Below are 14,520 nucleotides of genomic sequence, written 5' to 3' on the forward strand. Positions count from 1 at the left end.
CTGGGATCCACCCAGCAAGCACCCTACCTGGCAATACTGGGCCTATCTGGGGCCATTGCTCCATTGCTAGGCATCCAAGCTATTTTAGCATCTGAGGCCAGGCCCATGGAGCCATCTTTAGCTCCTGGGACCACCTTGCACCAACTGAGCCATGGCTGCAAGAGGGGAAGAGGGAGCTAGAGGGAGAGGGGGAGGGGTGGAGAAGCAGATGGTTGCTTCTCCTGTGTGCCCTGACTGGGAATCAAACCCAGAATATCTGTATGCCAGGCTGATGCTTCACCACTGAGTCAACTGGCCACGGCCAGTACATCTATCATCCATCCATCCATCCATCCATCCATCCAATCTATTTATCAGAGAGACAGAGACAGAAAGGGACAGTTAGGGACAGACAGGAAGGGAGAGAGATGAGAAGCATCAATTCTTCATTGCTGCACCTTAGTTGTTCATTGATTGCTTTCTCATATGTGCCTTGACCAGCGGACTACAGCAGAATGAGTGATCCCTTGCTCAAGACAGCGACCTTGGGCTCAAGCTGGTAAGCCCTGGTCAAACCAGATGAGCCTGCGCTCAAGCTGGCAACCTTGGAATTTCGAACCTGGGTCCTCCGCATCCTAGTTCAACACTCTATCCACTACGCCACCACCTGGTCTGGCCAGTACATCTATTTAAAAACAACTATTTACAAGATTTTCTTTTTCTAGAGATAGCATCTAAATTTGTGGGTCCACCCAAAGTATTCCTGAAAGATCTCTTTTGGTCTATAATGCTTCCTGGAAATAAAGCTTCTTTGCCTAATGAAACAAATTTTTTCAAAGCTCTTATTACTTCCAGTGGTGTTTTGATCAACTGCTTTAGCCATTGTTTTGCCTCTTCTAGATAGTCAGTTTTACCTGAAGACTGCAAGACCTCTGACTATTCCTAAGTTTAAAACATCTTTCGAATCCAATTTGAGGGCCCCTCTTAACACCCTGAGAGCTTGTCTACTGCTGATCATTTCGGCCAGCCTAGCTTGGTTACTATTCTCATCCCCTTGTGAATAATTCTGATCTAACTCTCTAGTCTAATCTGAAATTACATGCTGTAATAACTTCTGCTCCTCTACCCAGTGCTCAGCCTGGATGTAGTACAATTCTTTTTATTTATTTTTTATTTTATTTATTTATTTTTTTCTGTATTTTTCTGAAGCCGGAAACGGGGAGAGACAGTCAGACAGACTCCCGCATGTGCCCCACTGGGATCCACCCGGCACGCCCACCAGGGGGCGATGTTCTGCCCCTCTGGGGCGTCGCTTTGTTGCGATCAGAGCCACTCCAGCGCCTGGGGCAGAGGCTGAGGAGCCATCCCCAGCGCCCGGCTTCTCCTGTGTGCCCTGGCCGGGAATCGAACCCGGGATTTCTGCACGCCAGGCCGATGCTCTACCACTGAGCCAACTGGCCAGGGCCTACAATTCTTTTTAAAGGATGTCTCATAATCTTTATTTTTTTATATGGGGGGGGTGTAGGGAGGGAGACAGACAGGAAGGGAGAGAAATGAAAAGCATCACTCATAGTTGCAGCACCTTAGTTGTTCATTGATTGTTTCTCATAGGTACCTTGACTGGGGGTTGGATGGGGGGGCTCCAACTGAGCCAGTGACTCCTTGCCCAAGCCAGCAATCTTGGGCTTCAAGCTAGTGAACATGGGATTATGTTGATCCCACACTCAAGCCAGAGACCCTGCGCTCAGGCTGGTCAGCCTGTACTCAAGTTGGTGACTTCAGAGTTTTAAGCCTGGGACGTTAGTGTCCCAGGTCGACGCTCGATCAACTGTGCCACCATCAGTCAGGCAGAAGTTTCATAAATCTTAAGTGTTTTTTTATTTATTGAGATTAGAGACAGGAGGTGGAGGGGAGGAGCAGATAGCATCAACTAGTAGTTGCTTCTCGCATGTGCCTTAATCTGGCAAGCATGGAATTTTGAACCATCAACATCAGCATTACAGGTGGATGCTCTATGTACTGTGCCTCCCATCACTGGTTAGGCAGATGTCTCATAAATCTTAAAAGTGTTTTCTATGAATATACATAAGGCCACTCCATCCTCTAGAGTTCCTAGTGCTTTCACAGCATTCAGATCAGATTCTGAGAAGGTATTTTTTGCCCCACGAACAGTGAGACTTTTCCCCTCTGTTCGATTTTCCAATACAGTCACTTTTCCCAAAAGTTGTAGCATAACACCTGAGAAGTGAATCCTTTTACTTGAATTGTTCAGAGTAAAAAAAGCCAATTCCATTGTCTTCCTTCTGAAGATCAATGGATCCACCAGGAAACTGCTGAATTTTCTTTTTACTTCTTCCTTATGGAAGTCATGAGATGTGTTATAAAGTGAGGATTCCATTTGCTGTAGCAATTTTATCTTTATAGACATAGATGATGTCTTCTAAAGACTTCTTGCCGTTTCCTGTTTGAACTTCATTCTTCTTTGCAAGCATTGCTCTTACTGGAATGATCGATTACTTTTTTTTTTTTTTTCCATTTTTCTGAAGCTGGAAACAGGGAGAGACAGTCAGACAGACTCCCGCATGCGCCCGACTGGGATCCACCCGGCACGCCCACAATGGGGCCACGCTCTGCCCACCAGGGGGCAATGCTCTGCCCATCCTGGGCGTCGCCATGTTGCGACCAGAGCCACTCTAGCGCCTGAGGCAGAGGCCACAGAGCCATCCCCAGCGCCCGGGCCATCTTTGCTCCAATGGAGCCTTGGCTGCGGGAGGGGAAGAGAGAGACAGAGAGGAAAGTGCGGCGGAGGGGTGGAGAAGCAAATGGGCGCTTCTCCTGTGTGCCCTGGCCGGGAATCGAACCCAGGTCCTCCGCACGCTAGGCCGACGCTCTACCGCTGAGCCAACCTGCCAGGGCCTCGATTACTTTTTGATGATAATGAACAGGTTGTTTGTTTTATTGAGTGCATATCTGAGTAAATAGTGACCCTAGCATATTGTATCTAGTTCTGGCCCTAATTTACGTTTTCTTAGTAGTTTTCAGACGTAGCCAGTCAGAGTACTACTACTCTAAGGCTTTTATTCTCATGGGAATTTTTTCTTTTTAAAATAAGATGGACTTTGGCCCTGAATTATATTGAATCTTTATATATATGCTCAACAACACTTGTGAATTTGCTATAGTGCTAGGTTGCACATAGGACATTATAAATATTAAAATTGTGGTACTTAATTAAAGGGCTTATCTTACAAATGACATTTTTAAATTACCTGCATCTGTTAATTGAATAAAACTGTAGAAAATACCAAGTGGAGTTAATGGATCATGAATCAATTCTGAGAGCTACAAATTTTAAGTTTAGAAGAAAAGCTAGTTTTAGAATATGATTAATGGAATAATACTGCTTTTTAAATAACATAGCATACCATTTAGTTTGAAGGGTCTCTTAAGAATTTACATGTTAACTGTTCTGCACTTATGTAATCGGAACCCCAAATAGTCAATGTTTTCTCATCTCTGAATTTATAACCCAGGTGTTTGTATGTTTAGTAGGAGGGAAAAATGTATCGAATGCTAACTACTTTGTTCATAACTAAATACTGTTGGAAACTAAGGGAAGCTATTAAAAATGTTAGAACATTTCTGCGTAATTATATTTTAGTTTAAATTTCTATATACCTTGATGTCATTTTATTGGTTAAAGGTATACTCTTTATTGCTTATCATTTTTTTCCTTTTCTTTTTTTGAATTTATTGGGCTGACACTTGTCAATAAAATTATACAGGTTTCAGGTGCACAATTCTGTAGTACATCATCTGCACACTGCATTGTGTGTTCAACCCAAGTCAAGTCTCTGTTAATTACCATTTATCCCCCTTCTACCCTCCTCTCCTCCCCCATCCCCTACATCTCCTTCCTTCTAGCAATTACCACACTTTTGTCAGTGTGCACGATTATCTTTTTATTTTAGATTGATTTGGGGGAACGACCTGTTGTTCAAAGGAGAGAGCCAGTATCACTGGAAGAATGGACTAAGAACATTGATTACGAAGGAAGAATTATAAATGTAGAGAATATGAAGCAGATGATATTTAGAGGGGTAAATACCTAAATATGGATTGTATTTTAAACTGCTGGTATTCAAATTTTCTTTTTCTTTTTCTTTTTGGGGGAGGGGGAAGGGAATGAATTTCTTTTTGACAAATGATTTCTTAAAATACCTGTAGGACAGAGTGAGATGCTTGTGTAGGCCCTGATGTAAGGTGGAGGGAAGCCGTTAAGCCAAGGGAAAGATATTTTTCTTTATTTGAAGTTTTGTGGTTATGTGAAAGATACGTACCCCAGTGGTAGTTGCTTTACCCAGTAATGACTGGGCTTTGAAAAACTGATTAGTCCCACTGTCTGCTCTGTAGTGTACTGTGTACGCTATATTGTTTAAGCTTTCTGGCAGCTGCGTATATCTTTAGAATATAGATGTCTAAAAACAAGATATTAATAAAATTTACTGAATTGAGCTATTTTTATATATAAACTCTCTTAAGTATTAGTCTTCCTGTTTATTTAAAAGCAAGTTCTGTGAACTTAAATTATTACATTCTTTTTTACAAATGTATTTAATATGTATGTTTTCTTTAGGGACTCAGTCATTCATTGAGAAAGCAAGCATGGAAATTTCTTCTGGGCTACTTTCCTTGGGATAGTACCAAGGAGGAAAGAACTCAGTTACAAAAACAAAAAACGTAAGTACTGTAATGGTCTTTTTAGGTTCATCAGAGAAATTCTGATAAGTCACCTGTACAAATTATAAAGGGTTTCTAGATGACTGGAATATGTAGACTAGGATGTGGGAAAATAATTTTATTTTTATGTTTTTTATTTAAAAATTATGAGCACCAGCATGGGAGCATGAGGGAAGCCATAGAGTGTTTGGAGGTGTCTTTGAGCTTGCTGAGTAGACACCATGAACAAAGTTAACCCTCCTGAGTTAAATAATTTATATAAATGAAGTTGTTGAAATTCAATGGTAGCAGACAGATCCGAGGAATATTGTAGGGGTTTGATCTTTTTATGAACCTTGTGGCAGATGAATGTGTGGAGATGGCAACTAGTGGGCAACACAGCGGTATTGGAATGGTGGTAACATGAGGAAATAGCATCATTATATCAGAACCCTTGGATAGAGTGTGAAGAATGGCTGTGTTCACCAGAGAAAGCAACTGCTTCCACATGTCCCCTCTCCATAGCACCTGTTTTTTTCAGTATAAAAATCAAATCGTGTAACATTTTCACATTGAACTTTTGTTAAATAAACTTTTGTAATAGTCAAAAAGTTATTATGAGTACCATATAGTTATTTCAAACCAGAAACATTTATTAGAAGATCTCATTGCAGTTATATTGGTGAATATGTAAAAAGATGTAAAAAAAAAAATTCAGTCCCCTTGCACAAACATTTTACATACTTGAAAATAACTAATTAGATTTTGGCTTTAAAATATATCTTTCATCTGAATTTATTTTTGCAATTTATTATGAGATAAAAATGACTCAGAAGAAATGTATTTGTTATTTAGGTTAATTACCTTTAAGTAATTTTTCTTGTGCTCTTATAACCTATATTGGTCCTTTTCCCTTTTTGGAGAGCGTTTCTGTTTTTAATAATTTATCAGATTTGAAAAGAAACACAGAACAACTTTCCAGGTGCACTCTTATTCTCAGTTTATTAGTCTGTTTGATTTAAAGCTCCTAATCATTATGTGTAGACTCAAACTCTCAGACAGTTCTTTCTCTTTTCAACACTTTTTTGCCAGCCCTTCTAAGACATTTTCATATTAAAAAATTTCTGCAGTAAACTTGTCACTTTAAAAAATAAGTCTGAAAAAAAAAACACCAAACAAAAAAAAACACAAGTCTATAAATTTGTACTGTATTTGTAATTATTCAGAAATTTTCATGGTAAAATATTTAATGATTGGAATAATTTTAGGTGTGATATTAAAGATTAAGGTAAATGTTTCCTTACAATCATACTTAACTTATTCTAGTAGTTTAAACAAAGTTTATAACATGTATAAGGTTGTTTTAATTTTTCTTTGTTTTCATAACTTGAAATATTTCAGTATCATTTATCAATTTCTATTAGCATTATAAATGCTTTGATATATTTGTAGAAAAGTTCAATTAAATTTTTAAAAAATGTTTAAGCAAGCTGTTTTGGTGTAAAATTGTTTTCTATAGTGATGAATACTTCAGGATGAAACTGCAGTGGAAATCTGTCAGCGAGGAACAAGAGAAGAGAAATTCGAGGTTAAGAGATTATAGAAGTCTTATTGGTAATTTTTTTCTTAATTTTGGAAGTGCAAGAGACAGGTTTACATTGAAGTCTTGATAAGATTTAAGAACTGAATATGTATGTTACAGAATTGGGGCTCAAAAGAGAAATCAATTTGAGAGTGCATTAGGATGTGTGTTTACTGTTTTTGATTGTTCCTCTTCAAATAGGTTTAGGAATTCAGTTTTGAATTTAGTCACTCTATTTATAAGTACTGATATGTTTCATTTTAATTTCAAATTCTTAATAGAAAATATCTATTTGCTTGTTAAATTAATTGCATTAAAATTTTTGTCTTCCCTATTTTAAAAACAGTTTGTTTATTATAGCTTAATGATAACCCACAATAGAAAAATTAGGAACTATAGATGAGCAAAAAGAAAAAAATTAGGCCTGGCCCAGTGGCTCAGTGGATAGAGCATCAGCCCAGTGTGTGGATGTCCTGGGTTCGATCCCTGGTCAGGGCACATAATAGACGTGACCATCTGCTTTTCTCCTTCCTCTCCGCCTTGTCTCTCTCTCCCTCTCCTGCAGCCAGTAGCTCGATTGGTTCAAGCATCAGCCTTGGGTGCTGAGGATAGCTCAGTTGATTTAAGCATCGTCCCCAGATGGGGTGTTGTTAGGTGGACTTTCAACTAGACTGTTTTCTACCAGCAGAAGTATATATTTCTAGGTTTATAAAGCATTCTTTTTCTATAGTACTTTTACTTTTTCCCAAAATTATTATTTCTTTTTCCAAAATTATTTTTTAGGAAAGACTATCAAAAGCTTTTTTCCCCCTTTTTTGTTATAAATTCACTTTATTTTAAAAATGCACAGGTAAACTTTAGGCCTTGTGGATTGTGCCAAGAAATTGGATTTTGAGTATGAAGAGAAATGTTGGAGCATTTTAAGAAGGCCATCTTATTTGTGTTTTAAAATATATTTTTTTCCCTGCTGTATGGAAACTGGATTAAATGAAGGTTAAGAATAGGAACAGGGAGACCAATTAGTAGAAATGACTCCAAGCAAGAGATGGTGGTAGTAGCAATGTGGAGAAATATATGGATTTAAGTTATATTTTGGTGGTAGAATTAATAAGATTTTCCATTAAATGTGGGGTATGATGGGGAGAAAGAGAGAAATCAAGGATGTGACTATTTCTTGACTTGAGAAAGTGGGCAATTAGTGTACCACTTACTGAGATAAGTAGAATGGGGTATGGTGAAATTAAATTAGGTGTTGGATATGTAAACCTTAGATGAGACATACAACTATAATGTCAAGTGTCTAGTTCAGTGGATGGCAAACTCATTAGTCAACAGAACCAAATATCAGCAGTACAACGATTGAAATTTCTTTTGAGAGCCAAATTTTTTAAACTTAAATTATATAGGTAGGTACATTCTTTATTGAGGTAACGCCCGCATGTGGTATTTTGTGGAAGAGCCACACGTGGCTCGCGAGCCGCAGTTTGCCGACCAGGGGTCTAGTTGAATAGTCTGGAGTAGTCTGGGTAAGAGATACAAGTTTGTTTATTAACAGTATAAATATCCATGGGAATGGGTGTTGTCACCTCAAGAAAAAAAGAGACAGATAAGTAGGCCCAGGAATGTCAGTCTTTAGAGTAGTGGTTCATAACTTTGGCTGCCCATTTAGAATCACCAAGCATCTTTGAAAATCACATTGATTATTTCAAACATTCCCACATTCATTCAGTATTTACTTAGTGCCTGTTGTGTAGTAGGTTCTTCTCTAGGCATTGGGGATTACTCAGGGAAGAAAGCAGAAAATTCTTGCCCTCAAGGAGCTTCTGTTCCTGTGGGGAAGAACAGACAGTAAACAAGATACATAGATGTGAGAGATAGTGCTAAATAGAAAAATAGTGCAGGGAAGATGATTAGGGAGTTTATGTGTTGTTGTTGTTTTTTATTTTATTTTATTTTTATTTATTTATTTTTTTGTATTTTTCTGAAGCTGGAAACGGGGAGAGACAGTCAGACAGACTCCCGCATGCCCCCAACTGGGATCCACCCGGCACACCCACCAGGGGTGAGGCTCTGCCCACCAGGGGGCATGCTCTGACCCACCGGGGCGTCGCTCTGTTGCGACCAGAGCCACTCTAGCGCCTGGGGCAGAGGCCAAGGAGCCATTCCCAGCGCCCGGGCCATCTTTGCTCCAATGGAGCCTTGGCTGTGGGAGGGGAAGAGAGAGACAGAGAGGAAGGAGGGAGGGTGGAGAAGCAAATGGGCGCCTCTCCTATGTGCCCTGGCCAGGAATTGAACCCCGGTCCCCCCGCATGCCAGGCCGACGCTCTACCGCTGAGCCAACCGGCCAGGGCCTATGTGTTGTTTTAATTTGAATGAAGCTAGAAGGCTTATCTTTAAAAAATGGTATTTGAATAAAAATTCATAAAAGGGGATGAGTGTGCTATGTAGATATCTAGGTGAAAGGCATTCTAAACAGAAGCATGTTGGAACTTGTTTCCATGCCAGGGTCTCTGCATATTTGAAGTATAGTGGAGAGGTGAGGGTGGCTGGAGTGAGCTGGGTGGATTATAGAAACTGATTAGCTCAGAGAAGAAATGGATGTGGGAGAGGGTAACATGGTGGAGGCTCTTCTGAGGAGAGAGGGGAAGTTGTAAAATAGTTATATGAATATGGAGAGGGAATAGATAAAAAGGTTAGTGATAGTGAATGTAAAATAGAATTTAGAATTAAGTCTCCCATCTAAGTACTAACCAGGCCCAACCCTGCTTAGCTTCCAAGATCTGCCGAGATTGGGCATGTTCAGGGTGGTATGGCCGTAAAATTAATTGTCTAAATAAAATTTAATTAAAAAAATGAAATTAGCATGGTTGTGTTTTAGTTTGTTTTTTTTTTTCCAGGCTTTTTTTAACTACACCAAGTTAGATGGAAAGTTGGATTTATTGAGAACTTTTTTTTTTTTTAATATTTATTTATTTTGTATTTTTCCAAAGCTGGAAACGGGGAGGCAGTCAGACAGACTCCTGCATGCGCCCCTCTGCCCATCTTGGGGCGTCGCTCTGCCGCAATCAGAGCCATTCTAGCGCCTGAGGCAGAGGCCACAGAGCCATCCTCAGCGCCCAGGCAAACTTTGCTCCAGTGGAGCCTTGGCTGCGTGAGGGGAAGAGAGAGACAGAGAGGAAGGAGAGGGGGAGGGGTAGAGAAGCAGATGGGTGCTTCTCCTGTGTGCCCTGGCTGGGAATCGAACCCGGGACTCCCGCACGCCAGGCCGATGCTCTACCACTGAGCCAACCGGCCAGGGTGAGAACTTTTTTTTAAACTTAAGTATTCATTTTTTAAAAAAATAGTTTCTAGAAATACTTCACTTATAAAATACTATTTTTGTCCCCCCCCCTTTTTTGCCTAGAGAAATATATAAGGAAAAAAAGCAAAGCACAGGTAGTTCATGAGGGTACAAATAACTTTTTACTATGTTTAAAACACTGATTAAGTCAGATAATTCATATTGACATATGACTGTGCAAATTGTGCTTGAGTTAAAAAAACTTACTGTGTACCTCTTTATCACCTATGATGTGAGACTGAAACATTTTGATAGGTTTTAAATGAAATCTTGTATTTATAGTAATTTTTTTTTTTTTTTTTTTGCATTTTTCTGAAGCTGGAAACAGGGAGAGACAGTCAGACAGACTCCCGCATGCGCCCGACCGGGATCCACCTGGCACGCCCACCATGGGGCGATGCTCTGCCCACCAGGGGGCGATGCTCTGCCCATCCTGGGCGTTGCCATGTTGCGACCAGAGCCACTCTAGCGCCTGGGGCAGAGGCCACAGAGCCATCCCCAGCGCCCAGGCCATCTTTGCTCCAATGGAGCCTTGGCTGCGGGAGGGGAAGAGAGAGACAGAGAGGAAAGCGCGGCGGAGGGGTGGAGAAGCAAATGGGCGCTTCTCCTGTGTGCCCTGGCCGGGAATCGAACCCGGGTCCTCCTCACGCTAGGCCGACGCTCTACCGCTGAGCCAACCGGCCAGGGCTTATAGTAATTTTTTTGTATTACTTTTCCTTATTTGTTTGAAAAATCTACTCAATTCTATAGATAGGTGCTGCCTTTATATTTTATGTGGTGTTTTAACAAAAGCTAGAACAAAAGCTCTACTAAAAATTTTATTTTATTTTTATTTTTTTTTCTTTTTGTTTTAGGACAGAGAGAGGGATAGATAGGGACAGACAGACAGGAAGAGAGAGAGATGAGAAGCATCAATCATCAGTTTTTCATTGCAACACCTTAGTTGTTCATTGATTGCTTTCTCATATATGCCTTGACCATGGGACTTCAGCAGACCGAGTAACCCCTTGCTCGAGCCAGCGACCTTGGATTCAAGCTGGTGAGCTTTTGCTCAAACCAGATGAGCCCCGCGCTCAAGCTGGCGACCTCGGGGTCTCGAACCTAGGTCCTTCCGCATCCCAGTCCGACGCTCTATCCACTGCACCACTGACTGGTCAGGCTCTACTAAAAAATTTTATATGTTCTTACAGAATCAAAACTTCAGTCATCTGTTGTTAGATTCTACTGTTATGTAGTACCTACCCATCTCTTCACAAAAAGTATTGAGAATTTTTTCAAATTATTTAGTTTAAGGGGGTGGGGCTAAAGTCAGTTACAACTTTTTTTTTTTTCCCAGAGAGTGAGAGGGATAGAGAGGGACAGACAGACAGGGACAGAGAGAGATGAGAAGCATCAATCATTAGTTTTCCATTGCACGTTGCAACACCTTAGTTGTTCATTGATTGCTTTCTCATACGTGCCTTGACCGCAGGCCTTCAGCAGACCGAGTAACCCCTTGCTGGAGCCAGCAACGTTGGGTTCAAGCTGGTGGGCTTTTTGCTCAAACCAGATGAGCCCGCGCTCAATCTGGCAGCCTCAGGGTCTCGAACCTGGGTCCTCTGCATCTCAGTCCAATGCTCTATCCACTGTGCCACCGCCTGGTCAGGCAGTTACAACTTTTATTTTTAATTTTTAAAAATTTTTTTAAGTGAGAGGAGGGGAGATAGACTGCTGTATGCGTCTAGACCAGGATCCACCTGGCAACCAGCATCTGGGGCCGACACTCAGACCAATCAATCCACTTACTGCGGGACGGGAAGAGAGAGAGAAGGGAGAGAGGGAGGGGAAGAGAAGTAGATGGTTGCTTCTATTGTGTGCCCGACTGGGGATCGAACCTGGGACATCCATGCGCTGGACTGATACTCTATTCACTGAGCCAGCCAGCCAGGGCCCAGTTTCAACTTTTAAACAGAATTGGTTATAGAGTAAATAAATCATTTTGAATTAAAAAAAATTTCTAATTTACTGTGGCATTTAAGTTAGAAGGATGCCCTTTTTAATTGTCTTTCCCAAGATGCACTTAATATGTATCAGTGTTTATAAGTTGAATTGTCATTTTAACTTGGGATACTCTTGTGGTGATGTTTTCAAAACTATTTTTAATGTCATAAAAACATTTTTAGCAAAATGTGGATATTTAGTTTTTCAAAATTAGAATAAATTGCTTATACTAATATATAAAGTGAATAACATACTGCATATGCAAATAAGAAAATAATTTGTTCTGAATATGATTATGGAACATGACAAAGAAATTGATAATACTTATAATAAATGAAGCAAAATATGAATGAAATATACTACTCAAAAATTAGGGATATTTTATCGCTTCATATTCATTTTGAAATATCTCCTACTTTTTGTGAGCAGCATAAATCTGTTAATGCACTTGACTGCATAGCAGCTCTTTTCAGTACTATTTTCAGATAATACTGCCTAATCATAAGCATTCGTGACTGGCATTTTTTTGCTAACTAATGTGATTTGTTACTTAGTGTTGCTTTTAATTAATTGGATGTGTTGCCTATTCAACTAAAAAGTTTCTGTGTTTAGATAAAAATGGAAAAATATTTAAAAACATAGTCATGAGGAAGTAGGCTGCTTTTTTCTTTTTAAGATTTTATTTATTGATTTTATAGAGAGAGAAGAGATAGAGGGGGTAGTGCAAGAAGTATCAACTCACAGTTGCTTCATTTAGTTCATTGATTTGCTTGTTGCATGTGCCGTGACTGGGCAAGCCTAGGGTTTTGAACCCATGACTTTAGGTTTCCAGGTTCACGCTTTATCCTCTGTGCCACCAGAGGCCAGACAGACTGATTTTTTTAAAGATTTTATTTATTCATTATAGAGAGGGGAGAGAGAGAGAGAAGGGAGAGGAGCAGGAAGCATCAACTCCCATATGTGCCTTGACCAAGCAAGCCCAGGGTTTTGAACCAGCAACCTCAGCGTTTCCAGGTTGCCGCTTTATCCACCACGCCACCACAGGTCAGGCCAGACAGACTGATTTTTGAGAAATGTTCCAAAATGCTACTTTATTACATATCTGGAATGGAATTTGATTAAATATTTTCATTAAGTAAAGGCTTAGCAAGAGAGTAAAATTAATATCAATAACAAGAAAAATAATCTTGTTCTTTTAAGATGTGAGCTTATAAAAATCTTTTTTTGAAAGGTTTTCAAATATGTGATTTTTCTCCTCAGAAAAAGATGTTAACAGAACAGATCGAACAAATAAGTTTTATGAAGGCCAAGATAATCCAGGGTTGATTTTGCTTCATGACATTTTGATGACCTACTGTATGTATGATTTTGATTTAGGTAAGTTCTCCTCTAATATTCTAATTTAAAAAGATTTATATATATTTATTTTAGAATTTCAATTTATTAACCTGTCAGACACATGTATGAAATAGCTCTGTGGCTTAGTTTTCCTAAGAGTTGTCCACAGGGCACTGGAAACGTACAAGGCTATGGTTCCCAGATTGTGCCCCGAGGAGCACTGCATTTCCATAGGAAACTCACGAGGCAATGTGGGATGTGTTACATTTCTGAGGGAAATACAGTGACATCTGTAGGACACTGCTCTAACTACTGGCTGAAATAGTTTAGGATTTCAAGATTAGCTCACCATATTCCTCCTGAGGAAGTTATATCTTTGCAAAGCAGTGTTTTTGGCCTTGCTGTGATAAGGCCAAATGAGGCCTTAAATGAGGACTAGGAATGAGGATGGCGGTAGCCAGTTGGATTTTGAGGTTTGAGAAGTAGTGGAGGGCCCAACAGGTGCTAAGTTCATAGGACAGAAATACTTACTGGTAAGTTGTTTGGATCTAACTACTTAATGAATGTAAATGTTAATTGTTTCTAAGAGCCTCAGGGTGCCTTCGAAAAATTTACTGAGACATTAAGGATTCTGAGATTTTGGAACGTTTGTTTGATATGCTTTCTCCTTGTTAAGGAACATACTGGTGTGATGTTAGGCAGGCAGTGCAGATAATTATATAGGGCATGTAGAACTTTACTTTCTTTTCTTGGCAAGTCCATTGCCTACCTAGAATGGGTTGGAAAGACTGGGGCTGGATGAGGGAGGTGGGAAGACATGCTAAGAGATAGAAAAGCTGAGGAACCAATGACTTAAGGGGCAAGATAACTTGAGCTGTTTCTTTAAAGGGCAAAAAAAATCCCCAAGCATCAACCTTTCAGTAAGTGTAAGCAATGGGAAGTTTCTGAGTTACTACCATGTGAATGACTTGCAAGTAGAGGATAGTGGAAATAAATAGATGTTTTCCAGATGACTTTAATACAGCTAGAGACATCTTTTGGAGAAGGCATTTGGATATTAAGCATATTAAACCCAAGTGATCCTCGAATTATGGGTGCATGTTCTTCATCAGTTGTATCTATGTAAATTCCACTGTGTGTAAATTAAGGGAAAATGTAAAATCAGTTGTGGATCTTGAGGCATCAGCCCCTTTGGTGACAGTAAGTTGGAAATCAGATTTCTCTTTAAAATTTGTCCAGTCCTATTGCATCTATGAGTCTCAGATCGGATCATTGAAAACATTGGTAGAATGCTTTTCAGGTTACAGAGTGCTGTCATACTGGATTTAGATTTAGATTTAGATTTGGATTTGGATTCTTACAGCAGTTTTGAAGAAGGGGGGAAATAATTCCTACTTTGTTAATGAGGTTATACTGATTCAGAGAGTGATTCAGGGTTGCACAAGTAGTAAATACTGGATTAGGAGGGTGAAGACCCAGACCTTTCAGGCTGGCATTCTTGCCACTATACATTTAGCATCCCAGCCCTGTGCCATTATGGTTTCTGTTACTGCTTTAGGGAATAGGAACATCATCCTGGGGA

General features: G+C 39.8%; 1 protein-coding gene, 1 long non-coding RNA gene and 2 pseudogenes across 3 annotated transcripts in view; 2 read left to right on the forward strand and 2 right to left on the reverse strand.

Annotated features, from left to right (window-relative positions):
• LOC136324837 (uncharacterized) overlaps positions 1–14,520 on the reverse strand; it is a 457,224-nt gene that overhangs the window by 383,195 nt on the left and 59,509 nt on the right. The window lies entirely within an intron of this gene.
• Positions 1–14,520, forward strand: part of TBC1D15 (TBC1 domain family member 15) — a 114,898-nt gene that overhangs the window by 82,010 nt on the left and 18,368 nt on the right. For both annotated transcript variants that reach the window (XM_066258253.1, XM_066258254.1), the window contains exons 8-11: positions 3,951–4,079; positions 4,616–4,719; positions 6,218–6,312; positions 12,861–12,977. In XM_066258253.1, coding sequence (XP_066114350.1) covers positions 3,951–4,079; positions 4,616–4,719; positions 6,218–6,312; positions 12,861–12,977 — 445 coding nt within the window. The remainder of the gene's footprint in view (positions 1–3,950; positions 4,080–4,615; positions 4,720–6,217; positions 6,313–12,860; positions 12,978–14,520) is intronic.
• LOC136323745 (ethylmalonyl-CoA decarboxylase pseudogene) lies at positions 679–2,455 on the reverse strand (annotated as a pseudogene).
• On the forward strand, positions 4,941–5,167 carry LOC136323012 (small nuclear ribonucleoprotein G pseudogene; annotated as a pseudogene).

Source organism: Saccopteryx bilineata, chromosome 2 (genome assembly GCF_036850765.1).
Source record: "Saccopteryx bilineata isolate mSacBil1 chromosome 2, mSacBil1_pri_phased_curated, whole genome shotgun sequence".
Taxonomy (NCBI): Eukaryota; Metazoa; Chordata; class Mammalia; order Chiroptera; family Emballonuridae; genus Saccopteryx; species Saccopteryx bilineata.